Here is an 18,484-nt window from a genome sequence, read left to right as displayed (position 1 = left end):
GATTAAGTATGGTAATATATGCAGTAAAAAAGAATAAAAAGATATGAGAAGAAAATGGTAGAAGCTATGACTATGAGAGTCGAATAACAATATTGACATGACTAAATATAGGAATGCTTGATTTCTAAATCCTACAGTAAAAAACTAAAAATACATTGATTTTTATTTTAATATATTATTTATATATTTATAAAATATATAATTCAAATAAGAGATTTAGTATATAAATTTTTTAAATATCTTTTATTATATATAATTCATAAAAATATGTTTTGCTATTTTCCATAACATAAACAAAAAACTTTTTATTGAAACATAAAGAACTTAATATTCTGACTAACCTCATATTTGTGATTATTACACGTATTTACTTAATATAAAAGGCAGTACATTAATACTTATTAATAATTGGTGCTTTCAGAGGTTAGAGATTTTATTTTTTGTCCTTGGAAGTTCAAATGAGAGTGGGTATACTCTGTTCGAACCTAAAGAAATTAAGAGGATCAACCTTAGTCTTGACATATGCCAACCTTTTGAAATTATTGTTGAAATACTTGTGACCCCAAATGCTAGCTTGCTCATACGATGTGTTGCCATGAATGTTATTTACCCCAATGTCAAGGTCTCTATAGTTGATATATGCTTTTCTAGGAGACTTTGACACAAAAGGTTCCATATAACTATATAGCTTCCTCATCCAATTGATGCGCCTTTGTGCAACCTCCTCTCCTTTTTCTTGCCAGTGCAGAGAGTACTGAATCTGATACAACACTCCAGCTCTGTGTGGGAACGGAATCTCAGATTCTGGAATCTCACTCATTCTGCCTCCGAAAGGAAATATAACCAACACCAAATCTTTGGCCTCATCTTCAAACATCAAACGCCACAATCCTTCTAAGCCACTCTCAGGAATAGGATCTGTGATAATATCAGATTTTGCTTTGAAACTATCTGTGTTGACTTGACTTCTGTTGAGCAAAACCTCAAGTGGTTGTTGACCACCGGATCCCGATGAATAAAGAGTAGATTCAATCCAACTCATCTCAGTGCAATCTTCTTTAGCCAAACCCAATTCAGGGAAGCTCTCTTGCACCAATGGAAGAAGCTTATCCACACCTCCAAGAAACAAGCCGTTAAACAAAGCTTGCACAGTTAACTCCCCTTTGTTAATGCTTGAATTCACCGTCTGCAACAACAAACCAAGGACTAGATTATTGTCGAGTCTACTTGCCACACTCTGCCATTTATGAACAAGCTTCGTTGCATTCTGTTCCAAGGTTCTAGGAGCTCTCAACAGTGTCACGGTTGATGGAACCGGAACGAGCTTGATCTTCCATGCTAAGATCACTCCAAAGCTTGCTCCACCACCACCTCTAATGGCCCAGAAAAGATCTTCACCCATGGCTTCCCTGTCAAGAAACCTACCCTTCACATCAATTATGTGAGCATCGATTATGTTATCAGCAGAGAGCCCATATTTTCGAATCAAGGATCCATAACCGCCGCCGCTGAATTGTCCTCCAACTCCTACGGTGGTGCATGCACCTGCTGTAACAGCAAGAGTTTTGGTCTTGGTGCCAATGCTATAGTAAAGTTCACCAACAGTTGCACCAACTTGAACCCATGCTTCTCTGTTCTCTACGTCCACTTGGATCTTTCTGTAGTTTATGAAATCAATGATAACAAATGGAACTTGAGAGACGTAGGAGAGGCCCTCATAGTCGTGGCCGCCGCTTCGAATTCGAATCTGCAAGCCGTGGAGTTGGGAACAGATTACGGTGGCTTGAACATGGGAAGGCTGCAGGGGTGTCACGATGACAAGGGGTTTGGGAGTGTTGTTGTATGAGAATCTGAGATTCTGAAGGGAGAATTGAAGTATTGAAGAGTAAGATGAATTAGTTTTGGTATAAACAAGTTTGGATAGTGATGTGGAGTTGTTATTGTATAGACATTGAAGGAAGCTTTTATGAGTATCATCAAATGCAGAAGCATTAAATGAAAATAAAAGAGCATATATTATGGCAATAAAATGTGAGCTTACTCCTGCTCGCTTCATTTCTTGCACTCTCTTGGTTTATTAATTAGTGGTTGCACTTTGCAAATTGAGAAGCACCACGCCACTGTCATTTAATACGATGGGAAGAGTTTCAAATGTATCAGGAACACCAGTGTTCTAGTTGTTTTAAGTGTTAATCTAACTCATGTGCAGTCAATTTCAGGTAAAGTTGATATCTGAAAGCCGTTAGATAATTTAATTAATTTGACTAAATTTTTATCTGATAGTTCTTAAATATCAACTTCACATGAAATTGACTGCACCTGAATTTTTACCTAATCTAAATTATAAAAAATATATAAAATCAACAATTAAAATAACTGGTATACTTTAAATTTGTTCAATACGATGAATGTCTTAGAACTTCTGCTTAAACAAAAAATTGGAGAACTTTCACTTTTCTTTGGTCTAGTGGTATGACAATAGAAAATTGGCAAGATGTTATTTAAAAGTATAACTTATTTATTTAGTCATATTTTTAATAAAAATAATACTTATTTATTTAGTCATCATTCAATAATCAAAATAAAACACCATAAAGATAATTACCAAATCTTCTATTGACTATTCATCTAAAATATTATAGGTCAAATATTTAAAGTTCACAAGATATTACGTATCTTTTCTATTACTTGCAATGTCTAATCTAATTTTATTTTTTATTTTTTGTGAAAGTTAATCTAATTTTACTTTTGATAAAGACTTAAACAGTAGAATTAAAAGAAAATAAAAATAGTAAAATAATAAAACAAAAAAATAATTATAGTTAAATTTATAACTTTTATAAAAAAGATTTAATAAAAAAATTAATTAAAAATAATTATAATTTATTTTATTTAATTTTTATTAATTATTATAATAATTAATAAATATTATTAAATATTAATTTATTGTGAATTTAAATTTTATTTAAAATTTTATTAATAAAAAAATATCCTGCTAATTCAAAGTTGATTTAATTTATTCGAATTTGTTGAGACATATCTTGAACTCTGCCATGGGCCATAGCAACTGGCGATCATGTCAGTCAAACACGCTACCATGACTTATATCCATGTGGTGAATTTTCAAAGTCACTAGAAGAAAATCTCATTCCATTATCCAATAATTAGTCAATAGTCAGGTTTAATTCTTCCTTATTATAAACACTGATGAGTTTACTATCAAATATTTTTTATTCCAGGATTTGAAACACTTTTATTGATATAATAATAAACTATATACATGTAAGACTTTTGTACATGTGATGTTAACTACAATCAAATCTATTTAAAAGTGTGAACTATAATTTACTTCCACAATAATGGTAAACTTTTGAAAATCAGAGCATTGAAAGAAAACCTTGATATTTCAAGTAACTAGATTGAGACTCATGCCATTGGTAAATTAATAAATGTTTATAGTATAAAATAGGAAAAGTATACGTTATTAAGAGAGAGTCTGCCAACTATTACCAACACGTAATAATTTAGGATTAAACTATGATTAACTTAGATGTGGCTTTATTTAGTAGATGGGTTTCATGTCCAGTCCAACTCAAGTTGGTAGATTTTGGCAGATAAAAAGTTGGTAACGTAGCACTACTGTATAAAATATATTTTAATAAATATTATATTATTTAAAAATTAATTAAATATATATAAATTGATATTAAATTTGATGTATTTTTTATTTAAAATATTTATAATATAAAAAATTTTAATATTAATGTTATCTAAAGCTACATTTTTATTTGTTGTTTTTATTTTTGTATTTATTTAATTGATAGACTTAGTCTTTTTATATAGTGTTTATTCTTTTTTTTTTGTTATTGTTAGACTTATTTCTTTTTTTATATGTTCTTTTGAAGACATATTCTTTTTAAACTGTTAACTTGTATATATTTTTTATTGTTTTTTTTGTTCTATTTTTGTATGTATATTCTTCATAAGATGTATCTTAGATTCGTTTATTTTTCTTTCTCTTTAATCTTTTTATTGGTATGTCATCTAGATCTGATAATATTAGTGTTGGTGAAGTTAGTTTTTATAATCAATGAAGAATATAAATGATATTTTGAATAAATGAATTTTTATAGTATTACGGTATTACCAGTTAGATTTATTATAATAGGAGTCAAATTTTAGTATTTTTTGTTGGGACAAATATCTTGATAACAATTGAGAGCCTTTTTTAAAGTAAAAATCATTTAATTTAACTTCTAATATAAGTGTAAGGTTGTATAAATTCTTCAATTAAGATGGTATTTTAGTGTCGTTGGTGACTTAGAGTGTAATTAGATTTAAGGCAGTCCCTCCCAATAATTTTTTTTTAAATCAAATAACACAAAAATTATTGTAGCATTTTGATTTGCAACCTTTAATTTAATTTTGAATATGTAAGAATTATTGAGTCAATGATAAGTATAATTTTGAAAGAATTTGATAAAACTTTTTATAATTTGAATCTATCATAATTTTTTATGTTATAGCATGAAAACTTTATTTTTTGTATTTTTTTTACATTTTTCTTTGACATTTTTTTGTTTTTTTTCCCTCCTAGTACATACATGTTTTCAATGACATCTATAATAATAAGAATAAAAATTTTTAGAATATTTACTGTCTTATATATATATATATATTGAATAAGTTATTTTTAATAAGAATAATTTAAATAGTATAAAGTAAAAATACTTGTTAATATTTTTTTTAATCCACTCTATCAGACAATCTCTCGAGTGATACAAACTCAAAATAATATTAAAAAATGATCAAAATTGATCGTTTGATTTAAATAGTATATTGAAATAATAATAATTATTATAAAAATTTTAAAATATAATTATATGTAAAGTATTACAAAAATTTTTAAAAAAATTATAAATAATAAAAATAATAAGACTATTTTTTTTGTAAGTTTGTTTTAAAAATACAATAAATATTTTTAATTTGTACCTATTCATCATAGAATTATTTCTAAGTAGATAAACTCTTCATTATTTGTTGGTGTAAATTTTTTTTATAGACAAATCACGAATTGTGAAATAAAGTAACAGTGGTAAAAGTCTTATGTATAATATATAAGTAGGTCAAATACAATGGAATTTGAATACTTTATAACTTAAAATTTATTATATTATTATTATTATTATTATTATTATTATTATTATTATTATATTTTTAATGTTGATGTTTATTACATTTAATTAATGTTTTATATTTTTATTGAATAATAATACGTAATAAATTAATTAATTATATATGGGAGTTATGGTTTTAATTTTTTTAATATTTTATTAAAAGTTGATTGGTTAATTCTAAGGTTTTGTCAAGTAATTAAAACTGATGATATGAAATTATTAAAAGAAGAAACATGACTTAGATTTAATGTACAAAAAATTGATATCAACTTTTATATAATAAAAATAGATAGATAGATTACACACTGCCAATAAGTTGATATCTCAATCAACTCGAAACTAATTGGAGTTGTTAATAACTGAGGTAAATTTTTTTCGATGAAAATTGATAAGTAAATGGATTCATACATAAAAATGGTGCTGTTGAATCACAGTATTGCAGAATCTCCCTAACTTGTTTCTGTTAATACTGAATTCTCTTGGCTCCGTTAATTAAATAATTTAGAAAAGATTGCATCAGAAATTCAGATTTATAAAATGATATTTCCACAACAGAAGTAATAATAATAAACCATGACAGAAACAGCATCAGATTATCTCCAAAAGTTCCAGACATAATATGCAATAAAACAACAATTTGAAAAAAAAAAAAGCATATAAGTTACATACTAGAGTATACTCTGAAATGGTTTGGTTGTGTAAGCAAAATTGCATAGACTAGTTATGATTGAGAGCTTGACTAGTTGATGTGTTTTTGTACATCCCCTTGTTGGTGCCAAGAAAGTAGAAACCAAGCTTCATTCTGTGTATCATTTAGCAAGATAATTTTGTTATCTTGCTGTTTGAAGCTTCATAAGAGTAGATAACACCTCATTCATGTTAGGTCGATCTTCAGGATTGGAGAGAGTACAACACAAGGATAACTTGAAGAGTCCTACCAATGCATCAACATGGCCTTTTGTGTCATCCATGGCCAGCATAGGGTCTACAATATTAATGAGCTCCTTCATTCCGTTCGCGACGGCTTTTTCTACTGCCTCAGGCAGACTTACTGGCAGGCCATCATCCTCTTCTGAGAGTCCTGTTGGCCTTCTTTTTGTTAGAAATTCCATTACAATGATGCCAAAACCGAACACGTCCACTTTAGGTGTAACTTTCCTTATGTAGGCAATTTCTGTTAGTAAAAAAGATGTTTGAGTGAAAAATTAATCACAATATTGAAAACATCAGATAGTATATATAAAAATGAAGAAAATGTGCAGGATATTAACCTGGTGCAAGATAGCCAATTGTGCCTTGCAAAGCTGCAGATGAGGAAAGGGTATTACCATCCTGTAAATGAAGTCCAAGAATTCGAGCTGTCCCAAAATCACTGACATGAGCTTCCCAGTCTCTATCCAAAAGGATGTTAGAAGGTTTTAAGTCACAGTGCACAATGGGAAAGTCATAACCAGAGTGTAAGTAGTCCAATCCGCTAGCAATAGAAATCAGAACACGGATTCTTTCAGATAATGTCCACCTAGACTGATCGACCGATTTGTCGTGTATGATGGTATCCAAATTCCCATTTTCCATGTACTCTAGAACTAGAGCTTTCAATTTCCCACTCTCCCAGGCATAACCAAGCACCTTCACCAAATTTCTATGCCTCAGCTGGCTCAAGGTGCTGGCTTCTGTTTTGAAGATCTTATCTGTGTTTGCATAGAATTGATGCAAGTTCAATCTTTTGACAGCTACAATCTGGCCTTGTTCAAGTTGTCCCTTGTAAACTGTGCTCAAATTGCTAGCACCAATGATGTTGTCAGTGCTGAATAAGCCAGTGGCATTCTCTAACTCCCTTGGACTGAATCTTTTAAGAGCCAATGCTGTCCTGTAATCTGGTTCTTGATTCTCACCATTCTCTTTTTGTTTAGAATTGTAAAGTTTGTTGCCTCGATTGAGAATCAAAATCACAAGCACTAGAAGTAGAAGTATTGCAAGAGATCCAAGGGCAGCGATAATAGCTATGCTCCTCTTGGATAGAGCATGATTATTACCTTCTTTGCATGGCCTTAAGAATTTTGCTCCACAAAGATCCTGGTTTCCCTTCATATCAGATGCATTGATATGTGCAAATATTCCAGTCATGGGCACAGGGCCTTCAAGTTGATTGAAAGAAAGGTTGAGATGCATCAGCTTGGAGAGATTGGCAAAGCCCTGAGGAATTGTTCCCTTCAAGTTATTCTGAGAAAGATCTATGGAAATGAGATGCTCAAGTTGTGCCAAGACTTCAGGGATTTTACCATCTAAATGGTTTCTCGAAAGATTCAAGTTTTCAAGCAAGTCCATGTGACTAAAAGCTTCTGCAGGAATTGGGCCTGAAATCTTGTTTCCTGAAAAATCAAGATTGAACAGATTTCTGCACCCGGAAATTCTCTCGGGAATGACACCTGAAAGATTATTGTTTGAAATATCAATGGCCTGTACCATTTGCAACATGCCCAACTCATCTGGAACACTTCCAGCAAAGTTGTTGTAAGAAAGGTTGAGATACATCTGCATGTCTTTGAAGTGTGCAATGACATCACTAGGAATTGATCCTGTGAGGTGGTTGTGAGAGAGATCCAACATCAAAAGCTTACTAAGCTTCCCCATGCTTCTTGGAATGGAACCATTCAGCTTGTTGTCATGGAGATCCAAATATGAAAGCATATCAAGCTGTGAGATAGAATCTGGTATCTGACCAACCAACTTGTTTCTATGCAGCAAAAGCTTTGTTAGTGGTTTGATACCAGAGAGTGTATCAGGTATTGTACCTTCTAACTCATTGTCATGGAGGGAGAGCCCCTGCAGAAGAAAAAGTTTGGACAATTCTGGTGGAATTGAACCAGATAACTTGTTTTCAGCAAGGGTTAAAGTGATGAGCTGACTTAAGTTTCCAATCTCTGGTGGAATTGATCCTATGAAGGAATTTACATTCAGCTGCAGAGTCTGAACCTTAAACAGGTTTTGAATGCCTGGTTTTATTACTCCACTCATATTGTTCTCTCCCAAACTTAGTGTATGAAGGTTTGAGCAGTTGAAAAGGTCGTCCGGGATTTCCCCGGACAAGTTGTTGTGAGCAAAAGATAGGAAAGTAAGATTAGGCATCCTAGAAAAGCCCTCAGGAATTTTGCCAGTGAATGAATTGAAAGCTAAGCTTACATTTACCAAGCTAGTACAACTGGTAATGCTAGGAGGGATGGAACCATGTAAATGGTTGAAGCCCAAGATTAGAAACTTCAAATTATGAAGCACACCAATGTCTGAAGGAATTTCACCTGAAAGAAGATTCTGGCTCATTGAAAGATATGTTAAGTTTTTCAAGCTTGTTATGGATGAAGGGATGCGGCCGGTAAACTTATTTAGATGCAGGGTTAGGTATGTTAAGGAACTCAAAGATCCTATCTCAGGAGATATTGTTCCCTCCAAGTTATTGTCTGAGAGGCCTAAATGTGTCAATGATTTCAATTGGAATATGGAAGGTGGAATAGTGGAGTTCAAGTTATTGCTGAATATCCTCAATGTTTCCAAATGAACTAAGTTTCCTAGCTCAGGAGGAATACTTCCAGACAAGTGATTTTCATACAACTCAAGGTTTAAGAGATTCTTACACTTGGCAAGTTCTGAAGGGATTTTACCAGACAATGAATTTTGAAACAAGAGAAGGGATTGTAAATTTGTCAGGTTTCCAATCTCTTTAGGTATTACACCTGATAACTGGTTTTGGCTAAAATCAAGAGCCTTCAAAGCTTCAAGATTCCCTATTGAAGGAGGTATAGACCCAACCAAGCTATTCCCATATCCTATCATCTGAATAAGGTTAAGGAGCTTGCCTATGTGTGATGGTATTGTGCCTGTGAGGTTGTTGTTATTGAAAGCAATTCCCAACAAAGAAGTGATGTTGAATATGCTCTCAGGAAGGGTTCCATTCAAGAAGTTACTTCCTAAATCCAAATACTGCAATCTTTTCAAGTTTCCTAACTCGGGAGGGATTGGTCCTGAGAGAGAATTCTCAAAGAGACCAAGCACAGTGAGTTGAGTGCAACGACTTAGCTGATAAGGAATATGGCCGGTAAATGAATTTGAAGATAAATCAAGAACCTGAAGGCTTGAAATATTTCCCAAGAATGGTGAAATCTCTCCATGGAGCTGCTGAGAAGTCAGAGAAATTGAGATCACATGGCTTGAAGAAGGGTCACATTGAATGCCAGACCAATTGCAATGAGGGTGGATTTCAATCCAATCAGCAAGTGTTCCATTTGGGTCAAGGGTGATGGAGTTCTTGAAAGCTTTCAAGGCTTCAATTTCAACCTCCAAGAGCCCAGTATTATTATCTGCATATGAAAGTATGGTTATAATGGAAAGGGCTATGACTACACTCAAACTAATCTTAGGAGAAAGCAACATCATTTGTAGAATATTTTTAAGAATGTTTAGTTGCTGGTTGGTGATATGAAATGTGAAGTAAATGAAGCCTATATATATATACACACTTGAGTTTGAGCATTCGAATGATGAAGTTGAAAGTGGACATGCATTGGTGAATTTAATGAGAGTGTGGACCCACATGGTATGCTGCAAAGTCAATTACTTTGAGTACTTTGAGTCATTGGCAGAGATGTGAGTGCAAGGACAAAAATCCGTGACTGTTTAGTTTTATCAAGTTGACTTCGAGTCAAATAGACACGCCTAAGTGCCAAACATGGAAGCATATCCTTAAGGAAAAGCTTCTAGTGGGAGAAAGAGGAGGCAAATAGAAAATACTATTTCCTCCCTTTGATAACATATTATGTGTAGATGTACCAAGTTTTTTAAGGATTTGTATTCTCTACATTTTGAATTTCATTTTAGTGAGTAAAGTATCATTTATTATTATTTATTTTATAAATAAAATTAAAAAAAAATATAAGAAAAAAAATATTTAATAATAAAAGGCTTCACTTTATCCTCTAAAGTAAAAATTTAAAATTTAGAGAATCTAAAAGGCTGGAAAGAGATGTATAAGCTCTAAGGACATAATAAAAGAACAGTAGGGGTTGGTAGTACATTTAATAGACTAGGTTATCTGTGTGCGGTGTGGTATTACTAAATATGAATATGGTTTGAATTCCTCAAACTTGTTAATAAGCCGGGTATTATACGGATTATGTGTTCTTCTGTTAATATATTTAGAAAATGCAATATTAATATATATATATAATGACAAGCTAAAGCTAATAAATTAAGATGATATTGATGAACGCCTTTTGCGGAATGTGTGTGAAAAAGATCACAATTCACAAGTTGGTGACATATTCTGGCATGCAAGTTGCTCAAATTTAAATAACAACCACCAAAATTATTTTAACATTATTAGGTGAGTATAGCTTTGTGATATTTGAGTCGGCAATGGACTGTCCCTGTAGAGAAACCACTGCTTCTCAAAAGTGAGGGGATGAGAGTGGAAAATAGTTGGTGGGAATGGAGATGATGAAAAATAATATTTCGGTGCCATATTTTTGCTGTTAATGAGATACATTTAATTGTTAAATGGGACAAGAGGGGGGAGTGGCTTTGTCACTCAGAGTCATAATCATAGTCAACTGTCATGTTCTTTGAACTCTGCAATAGATTCTGAGAATTAACAATTATTGCGACGTCATGGAATTTCTGCCAAGTTCAACACGCTTCGATGTATATTTGCTTATTTTAATTTTAATCATTAAACTAGAATTCTCCAATCACTACAACAAAGAATTAAATTTTAAAGTGATCTTTGAGACTGAATTTTTGTACTAAAAAGGTATTTTAAATTCTAAATGCACTGTAAACATTCTCAAAAGCAAAAAATTACACCGTATTAGTTCTTTACTCTTTGGACTAGACAAAACATAGTTGCTTTTATTTTGGGGCTAAATGTTTGATGAACGACATAATTATCCTTCATGATTATACATTTTTTGTGGGGATAAAATATTTTATAGATTATTGAGATAAAATAACATTATTTCAAAAACATTTAATGCTAAAACTAATTATGTCATATCACTTACGGTATAACAAATAACTCGATGAAAAAGAGACGGAGACTAAGATCGTATAATTTTTTTTAATTTCATACATTTTTATAATACAATTAAAATTTCGAAAATATTTTTGATACAAAGGTCAAATTTCAGAAATCATTTTAACTCCCCCACAACAAAATATGGACAAGTTTATCTTCTGTTTTGGGGGATGAGTGTGGACTAGTTAGTTATCTATAAGAAATAAAAACTTAAAAAATAGCCTTTTTTTTTTTGGTAAGCAAAAAATAGCCATTTTTGTTAGTTTAATTTGTATATCAAATACAGATCAGCCCAAACAAAGGAGATAAGGAAGTAACACTTGGACAGCAACCTCAAGAGTTGTAGCTCGTAGAAGATAATAAACTTATCACTTCGAAGTGTGTAATTTTATGAAATCCGTGCAGGTATATGGAATATAAAATAAGATGAAAATGGGGGCATTCCGAGAATTGAACTCGGGACCTCTCGCACCCTAAGCGAGAATCATACCACTAGACCAAATGCCCAATGTTGGTTATGGTAAAATTAAATTTTACTAAATACTGAATCTACTTCAGAAGTCAGAACCAAGTCTGTAACTTATAATAGCAAATTCAGCACCCTTACACAAGGATAAGGAGAAGAAACGGTGAGAGATACTCTAGGAAATTAAGTACATATCTTTTGTGAGTTAAAGTTATTTAAGATAATTACAATTATTGCTTTGTTATCAGTTGGTTTCATCTATTATTTGCTTGTTGGTTCTGTAACTAAACTCTAACTACTAGTTAGGCCCTAACCTACTGTATTTACTAGTTAAGCGTCCAATATTTTATTTTTCCAAATAAGGCCTTAATTTGGTTTAAATAGAAAAATTTGTCTTCCTATACATGGTTTTCACCTTTCTAATTTATATACTATTTTGTTCTTCAATATCTAAGGGGTGTATGATTGTTCCCTAGCAGAACTAACATTTCATACAAATTTGGAGAAATTATATATCCTCAATTTTGTCATTCATATGCAGAATAAATTTGTCAAATGTTCCAAGAATGGATAAGACTTAAGAGGGTAGTAAAGAAAAGCTCTAGAGAGAGGCTCTGTGTTCTAAAAACGTGGTTAATAAGTTACAGCAAAATTTAAATGATATTTTCACAATGAAAGTAATGAACCATAATAGAAATAGCATAAGATTACATAAAATAGATTTCAGAGAAAGAAGCTTACAACGGCCTTCAGAGAACATCATTCTGGTCTTCTTTCTTGGACATAGCTTTACTCATAAAATTGAAGCATCCTCTCCAAAACCTCCATAGCAATGGCTACATCAATGCTTAAAGAGACAGAGTGTTAAAAATATGATAAGACTAAAGGAAAGAGAGAATATGCTCAGAACACTTGTTATGGCTGCTTCCAGATGCAGTTGTACCTATGGATGATGGATCCCACCTCATTAAAGTTCTTCATTTGCAGAGGGATAAGGACAGGTACACACTCATTCTAACATCTACATAAGTAACAATGATTAGAGGCACTTAACATGGTAACCACCTTTTGTTCCTGCAAACAAGACACCATGAAAGCAGAATATTTCGGATTCAACCTTCAAAGAGAAAAACTTATCAGTTCAGCAACAATAGATATTTAAGAGATAGGAAAATTGAGTAACATGTGTGAACAACTGCAACTGTTTGGCCTGTATTTTATTAAGCTTAAAGTAAAATGATATGAATTCAAATAAGATAAAAAAGGAAGTACTGATATGGTATGAAGGTCATAATGTACAATACGACGTAGTCTTAAATAAATGAAAACTCGCTGCAGTGGTCTTCAAGTGAAGTCGATATTTGAGAATCATTTGATGATTTGATAAATTTGACTAAATCATCATTTAATGATTCTCAACTATCAACTTCACATGAAAATAACTGTATGCGAGTCTTTGCATTTAAAATATATGTAACAGTGTACTAACCAATGTTCTCATAGTCAAACAAATCAATGAAGATCTTCTAAACATGAGCACTGCCAAACTGGCAAAGCAAGATTGGAATTAGAAAGATTCAAATTGTAAATAAGTGGAACAAATTAAAGTAAATGCCACACCTTTTTGTGGTCAAAGATCAGCATGGTTATATTTGGTCTCTTCGTAATTCAGCATGGACTGTGTTTTCAAAATCATGAAACAAACCAGTATAAACACATATTCATGTGAGGATATGGTTGAAAAAAAGTATGAAGAGAAGGGAAACGTATTGTATGATGACAGCCATGTTTTTCTTAGCTTTTTTGCAACATCCACTGCAACGTTCTGTAAAAAGGAAAAATGTCATAAGCTTATCAGAATTTATTATTTTTAGTCATTAGTTAATTATTAATATTTAAAAATATAAAATAAAAAATATTATTATATTAATAGACTAAAGAAATTGAATTAATTATTAAATAATAAAAAAGAATAAATTCTAATCTTTTAAACTAGTAAACTAGGAAGAGCACAAGCTGACATGAAATTTTCCTATAATTTAGATTTTTTGTAAAATTATTTTTAACACAAGTTTCATCTCAGTTTTATATCTATGTATCTAATTATGTATCTATTTGTAGTGTAGGTCTTAGGTTTCAATCACTACCAATTATATTTATAGGTTTTAGTAGGGTTGGTAATTTTTTTAAGCTTTAATGTATACAAAAAAGTAGTGGATATGACATTTCATTATATTTGGCCCACACTTCATGTTTTTGTGCTTGTGTATACAGATCAAAAAGATTAAAGGCCCTCATTTCAGAAAAATATGGTTACAAGCTTAAAAAAAAAAAGACCAAATTAGGTTTTAAAAAAAATCAAAATAAAAAGAATCCAATCTATTATAAAGGTGGGGTAATAAAAGTGAACTATACCAGAAGATAACGTTGTATTGAGAAAGAGTGGCTAGGGTTAAATATTAGGAATGAGAAGGGTTACACAGGTGTGCTCTTTGATATATTTTCGTTTATTCATGATTTTATTTTTAGGGTATGGTTCGTAGCATTTAGATATTTTTTTGGTATCATGTAGAAGTGATTTTGGTGATTGGTGGTTGTTTGGTTTTTCCCAAAATCTGGATTTGTATTCTGACAAGAGATGGGATTTGTGATTGTAAATCTGATGTCATTGATTCTGTAGATTTTTTCTTTTTTTTTTTAAATTCGAATTTTTTCATTTATTTCATTGGAAGATTATTCATGATTTTGTTTTTAAGATGTGGTTTGTAGCATTCAGATATTTGTGATGTATGACGTAGAAGTGGTTTTGGTAATTGGTGCTTGTTTGATTTTCTCCCAAAATCTGGATTTCAATTCTGACAAGTGATAAGGTTTGTGATTGTATATCTAGTGTCATTGATCCTGTAGATTTCTTCTTTTATTTTTTTTTATTTTTAAATTCGATTTTTTTTAATTATACATCATGTAAATGCTTTATGATTTTCATTTCATCTTTCTTTGCTTGTGTCTTCTCTATAGAATGAAGGCTTATTTGATTTGATGTTTGATAGAGATCTTTTATGGAGATGTGAGATGTGTGAATGTGGAGTAGTTGGTGGTTGTCAGTATAAACTTCTGTGATATCAAAAATGGTAGTTTCCTTATCACATCATTTCTTTTTCCAAGAAAACCCTAAATTAGTCTATGAGAAACCTCAGTTCTTTTTGGATTTGCAAGGTGAAAAATCTTTACTTCCCCCCATTTTGCTAAAAAAATTGAATTCAAATTTGAAACTATTCATCTAGCGTTGTCTATAAAAGAGGGTTGAAGTGGTAAGAGTAGTGCAGATCATTGGCTTTGTTCATCTTTCACATATCTTCATATTGTTGTTGTTTTCTTTTCTACAAGTGTTTTAGTACGCTCAAATGAGTCCATCTTTTGATGCTATTAGCAAGATAGTTCCTCCAAGAGAGGCTTGGAGGCTTAAAGTGAGGGTAATTAGGGCTTGGATTGTTCCAAGCTTTGGAAATCCAGATTCTCCAAATTCAATGGAGCTCATTTTGGTGGATGAAAATGTTAGTGATTTTATTTGTAGTTTATTTTGAGTTAGCATATTGTTGATATTTCTTTAGTTGCTGACTAATATGTATTCTTATTTTTTATTATTTATAGTCAAACAAAATCCAGGCCACTATAAGGAAGCAACTTATCAACAGGTTTAAAGATAATATTATTGAAGGGAATTGCTACAAGATGTGCTATTTCTCTGTTGTTCCAAATCATGGCTCTTATAGAGCTACAAAACATGAGTTTAAGCTTACCTTCCTCTTCCGAACAATAGTAACAACTTTACCAGATGATATCATACCAAGAGTCTGTTTTACTCTATATCCTTTTGAGGAGATATTGCAAATGAGTCAAGATCATGATTATTTAGTTGGTGAGTGGTTCTGTATTTCTTTTCCATTATTGAGATTATGTGTTGTTGATCCTGTTATATATTATTCTACTTTTTTGCGGTTTTTTTAATGTACTTGCAGATGTTATTGGGTTGCTGACTTTAGTTGGAGAGGAAAAAAGTTATGATAAAGATGGAAAAACAATCAAGATGGTTGTTGTGGAGCTTTCTTCTCAAAAGTTCGTTGCTTCATTACTTTCTTATTTCAGCATATGGTTTTCATTTATTTTTTGTTTTATCTATTTTTTATGTTACAATTTGTTGTGTTTTATTTGTAGGATGGTGCTTAGGTGCGCCCTGTTTGGAGAATATGTGGATCAACTAAATCATTTTCTTTCTTCTGGTTATGTTGAACAACCAGTAGTGATTCTTCAACTTGCCAAAGTTAAGCTTTTTCGAGGTACTGTTGTTGAATATTGTATTATCATGATTTTTTTAAACTCTTTTCTTACATTGTTGGTATAAGATTTTTTTGGAAAGGTTGCTAACATTTTTTTCCTCTTTTTTAGGGCAACCTGGGTTACAAAATGTCATGAAAGCAACAAAAATATATCTTAATCCTGACTTGGCAGCTGTTTTTGATTTCAGGAAGAGGTTTGTGTAGTACTATTTTTCATATATTTAGTTTTATTTATTTTTTATGTATGTTTGAATATGCTGAAAAAAGCATTAAGATTGTTCCTTCATTGTCATTTTGTTAGCGTGGTAGAGCAAGGGATAAATGGGACCCAGCCACTGTTTATTGCTAATGAAGGAAAAACTATCTCATTGGAAGATGACTTCATGAGGTTGACTAAGAAATCTACAATAGATGAGTTGCAAGAAAACAAGGAGGTTAAAAAAATTTTTTTTATCTGATTTGTAGTTATTTGTTTTCGTTCTTGATTATTAAATCCTTTGAAACTTTGATTCTTAAATTTTTATGGTTTTTTATGCATTTGGCTTCTATTTTCTATGTTTTGTAGGATGGAACCTTTGTCATTTTAGGTACTATCACTGATGTTGTAGAAGAGGGGTGCTGGTGGTATTCTACCTGTGTTTGTGGGAAGACAGTACATCCTGAATCTGGTGTTTACTTTTGTGATATGTGCATGCATCATGTGACAAATGTGATCCCAAGGTTCTGTCATGTTACATTCTTGTTTTTTTTATTTACTTTGTGATTTTTATTTATGAGTAATCTGGTCTTTTAATGTGTTGAATAGACCTTTTTCATTTACTACTATCTTTTATGATCGTAGTTCATTCTTTTGTAGGTATAGGCTCAAGGTAGTTGTATCAGATGAAACTGGACAGGGTATATTTGTCCTCTTTGATCGTGAAACAACCTATTTGGTTAAAAAAACATGTGGTGACCTATTTAATGAGGTACATAAAGATTCAAAGGTGTGTCAGATTTGTCTTTCTCTGTTTTAATGAAAGAAAAGCAAAAAGTAGTTTATTGGTTTTGTTCAAAATGGTTTTTTTATTGATGGTTGCATTTATTTCTTTCTTTGTAGGTTCTCTGTGGGGATGACTACCCTATCATTTTTAGAAATTTGGAGGGTAAAAAAGTCTTGCTGAAAGTGGATACTAAGTCTCTTGGTGTTGATAGATATTTTGGAACTTTTCGTGTGAAGAGGATTTGTGATGATGCTGCAATTATTTCAATGTTTGAACTTGCTCAGACTGAGATAACACCTTTGAAGGTACTTAATTTATTTATAGGTGCCATGTTTCATTTTTTTGTCGCAGTCCTTTGATATCTATCTTTCCTCTTTTGTGCCTTTTGTCTTATTATTTAAAGGATGCACCTGTTCCTGTGTTTGGTCCTGAGTTGGGTGAAACTTCTAATACAAAATGTTTAGAGAATACTGTCATGTCATCTTTTCTTCAAAAAGAAGCAAATGTTGCTGGACTTGATGATATACACTTAGATATGGAAGGTGTTAAGGAGGTTGATATTCAAGATCATTCTGTTGATAGTGATGAAAATGTAGTGCTGTCGGATGATATTGGCTCACTTATTCGGTCTGATGTTGATGAAACTCAGGTGATACTCGATTTATTGCTTGATTTTTAATAATTCTTATTCATCATTATAATTAGTTTTCTGTGGAGTTTCAATAGGCTTTCATCTAATTGGGTGATCCTCTTTTTTTTTGGGTGCTTTCCTTTTTTTGTTTTATTTTCTTGTGTAGGATTTGCTCTCACACCTTTTAGATGACTCAAGGAAAGTTAATGTGCCTAATGTTGTTCCCAAAGATGCAGTATTTTTAAAGGTGAAGAGGAATCTTGAGGCTGATTTTGATAAGGAACTTGAGGATACTGTTGCTCATTGCTCTAAAATAATCAAGATTGAAGATAGTTAAGATGGGTGTTTATGGATGAAAGCTAGCTGCTGTCTTAGTTCTATGAAGTTAGATTTATGTAATAGGTTTTATCTTTGTTATGGTGAATTATGTATGAAGTTTATTAATCTTCCTCTTTTTTTGAGGTGTGTCCAACTGCTAGGAGAGTCATCTTTGTTCCTCTTTCTTTTTTGGAAGAACTTTTGCGTTTTGAAGTTCTACAATGTTCAAGCAGATTAGTGGTTCTTTTGTCCTAGGTGTTATATTTATCTTTTTTGTTTCAAAGAGAATATGTGCTACATTAAAATCTGCTTTGCTAGATATTGGACACAGTGTCATATAGTTGGAGGAGTGTAGATATAAGTCATAGTGTGGATGTATATGTCCACTGTTGTGAATTTCAGTAATGAATGTAGTTCTTATGATATTAATTATAATATGCAGCAGCTTTATTAATTTGCATTGTATGATGATAATTATTTATTTTTAAAATTCAATTTACCGATA

At 31.6% G+C, this 18,484-nt stretch overlaps 3 protein-coding genes and 1 non-coding gene across 6 annotated transcripts; 1 reads left to right on the top strand and 3 right to left on the bottom strand.

Annotated features, from left to right (window-relative positions):
• Window positions 1–285: 285 nt before the first annotated feature.
• Window positions 286–2,452, bottom strand: LOC112792383 (tetrahydroberberine oxidase-like). Its single transcript, XM_025835604.2, has one exon. It carries the CDS (start codon window positions 2,054–2,056, stop codon window positions 455–457), a length of 1,602 nt encoding a protein of 533 aa, XP_025691389.1. The 5' UTR covers window positions 2,057–2,452; the 3' UTR covers window positions 286–454.
• Window positions 2,453–5,688: 3,236 nt separating this feature from the next.
• Window positions 5,689–9,829, bottom strand: LOC112792382 (uncharacterized). Its single transcript, XM_025835603.3, has 2 exons — window positions 6,449–9,829; window positions 5,689–6,351 (listed from the first exon to the last, which is right to left on the bottom strand). Exons 1-2 carry the CDS (start codon window positions 9,765–9,767, stop codon window positions 6,008–6,010), a joined length of 3,663 nt encoding a protein of 1,220 aa, XP_025691388.2. The 5' UTR covers window positions 9,768–9,829; the 3' UTR covers window positions 5,689–6,007.
• Window positions 9,830–11,679: 1,850 nt separating this feature from the next.
• On the bottom strand, window positions 11,680–11,751 carry TRNAP-AGG (transfer RNA proline (anticodon AGG)). The gene has a single exon. It is a non-coding gene; the product is annotated as a tRNA-Pro (tRNA).
• A 2,385-nt stretch (window positions 11,752–14,136) lies between these two features.
• LOC112792381 (replication protein A 70 kDa DNA-binding subunit B) lies at window positions 14,137–18,231 on the top strand. 3 transcript variants are annotated; one of them, XM_025835600.3, is made up of 12 exons: window positions 14,137–14,193; window positions 15,098–15,264; window positions 15,362–15,629; window positions 15,730–15,826; window positions 15,926–16,047; window positions 16,157–16,241; window positions 16,349–16,481; window positions 16,613–16,767; window positions 16,904–17,033; window positions 17,147–17,335; window positions 17,434–17,679; window positions 17,828–18,231. In XM_025835600.3, the coding sequence occupies exons 2-12, from the start codon at window positions 15,115–15,117 to the stop codon at window positions 17,996–17,998; spliced, it is 1,746 nt and encodes a 581-aa protein (XP_025691385.1). In that variant the 5' UTR covers window positions 14,137–14,193; window positions 15,098–15,114; the 3' UTR covers window positions 17,999–18,231. The 3 variants fall into 3 exon arrangements, with proteins under 3 accessions (XP_025691385.1, XP_072069401.1, XP_072069400.1); XM_072213300.1 differs by having other exon boundaries at window positions 15,730–16,047; window positions 16,904–17,015; XM_072213299.1 differs by having other exon boundaries at window positions 15,730–16,047.
• Window positions 18,232–18,484: the final 253 nt, after the last annotated feature.

This window comes from Arachis hypogaea, chromosome 13 (genome assembly GCF_003086295.3).
Source record: "Arachis hypogaea cultivar Tifrunner chromosome 13, arahy.Tifrunner.gnm2.J5K5, whole genome shotgun sequence".
NCBI lineage: Eukaryota > Viridiplantae > Streptophyta > Magnoliopsida > Fabales > Fabaceae > Arachis > Arachis hypogaea.
Note: the sequence above shows the minus strand (reverse complement) of the source record. Positions and strands in the feature narration are given on the sequence as shown.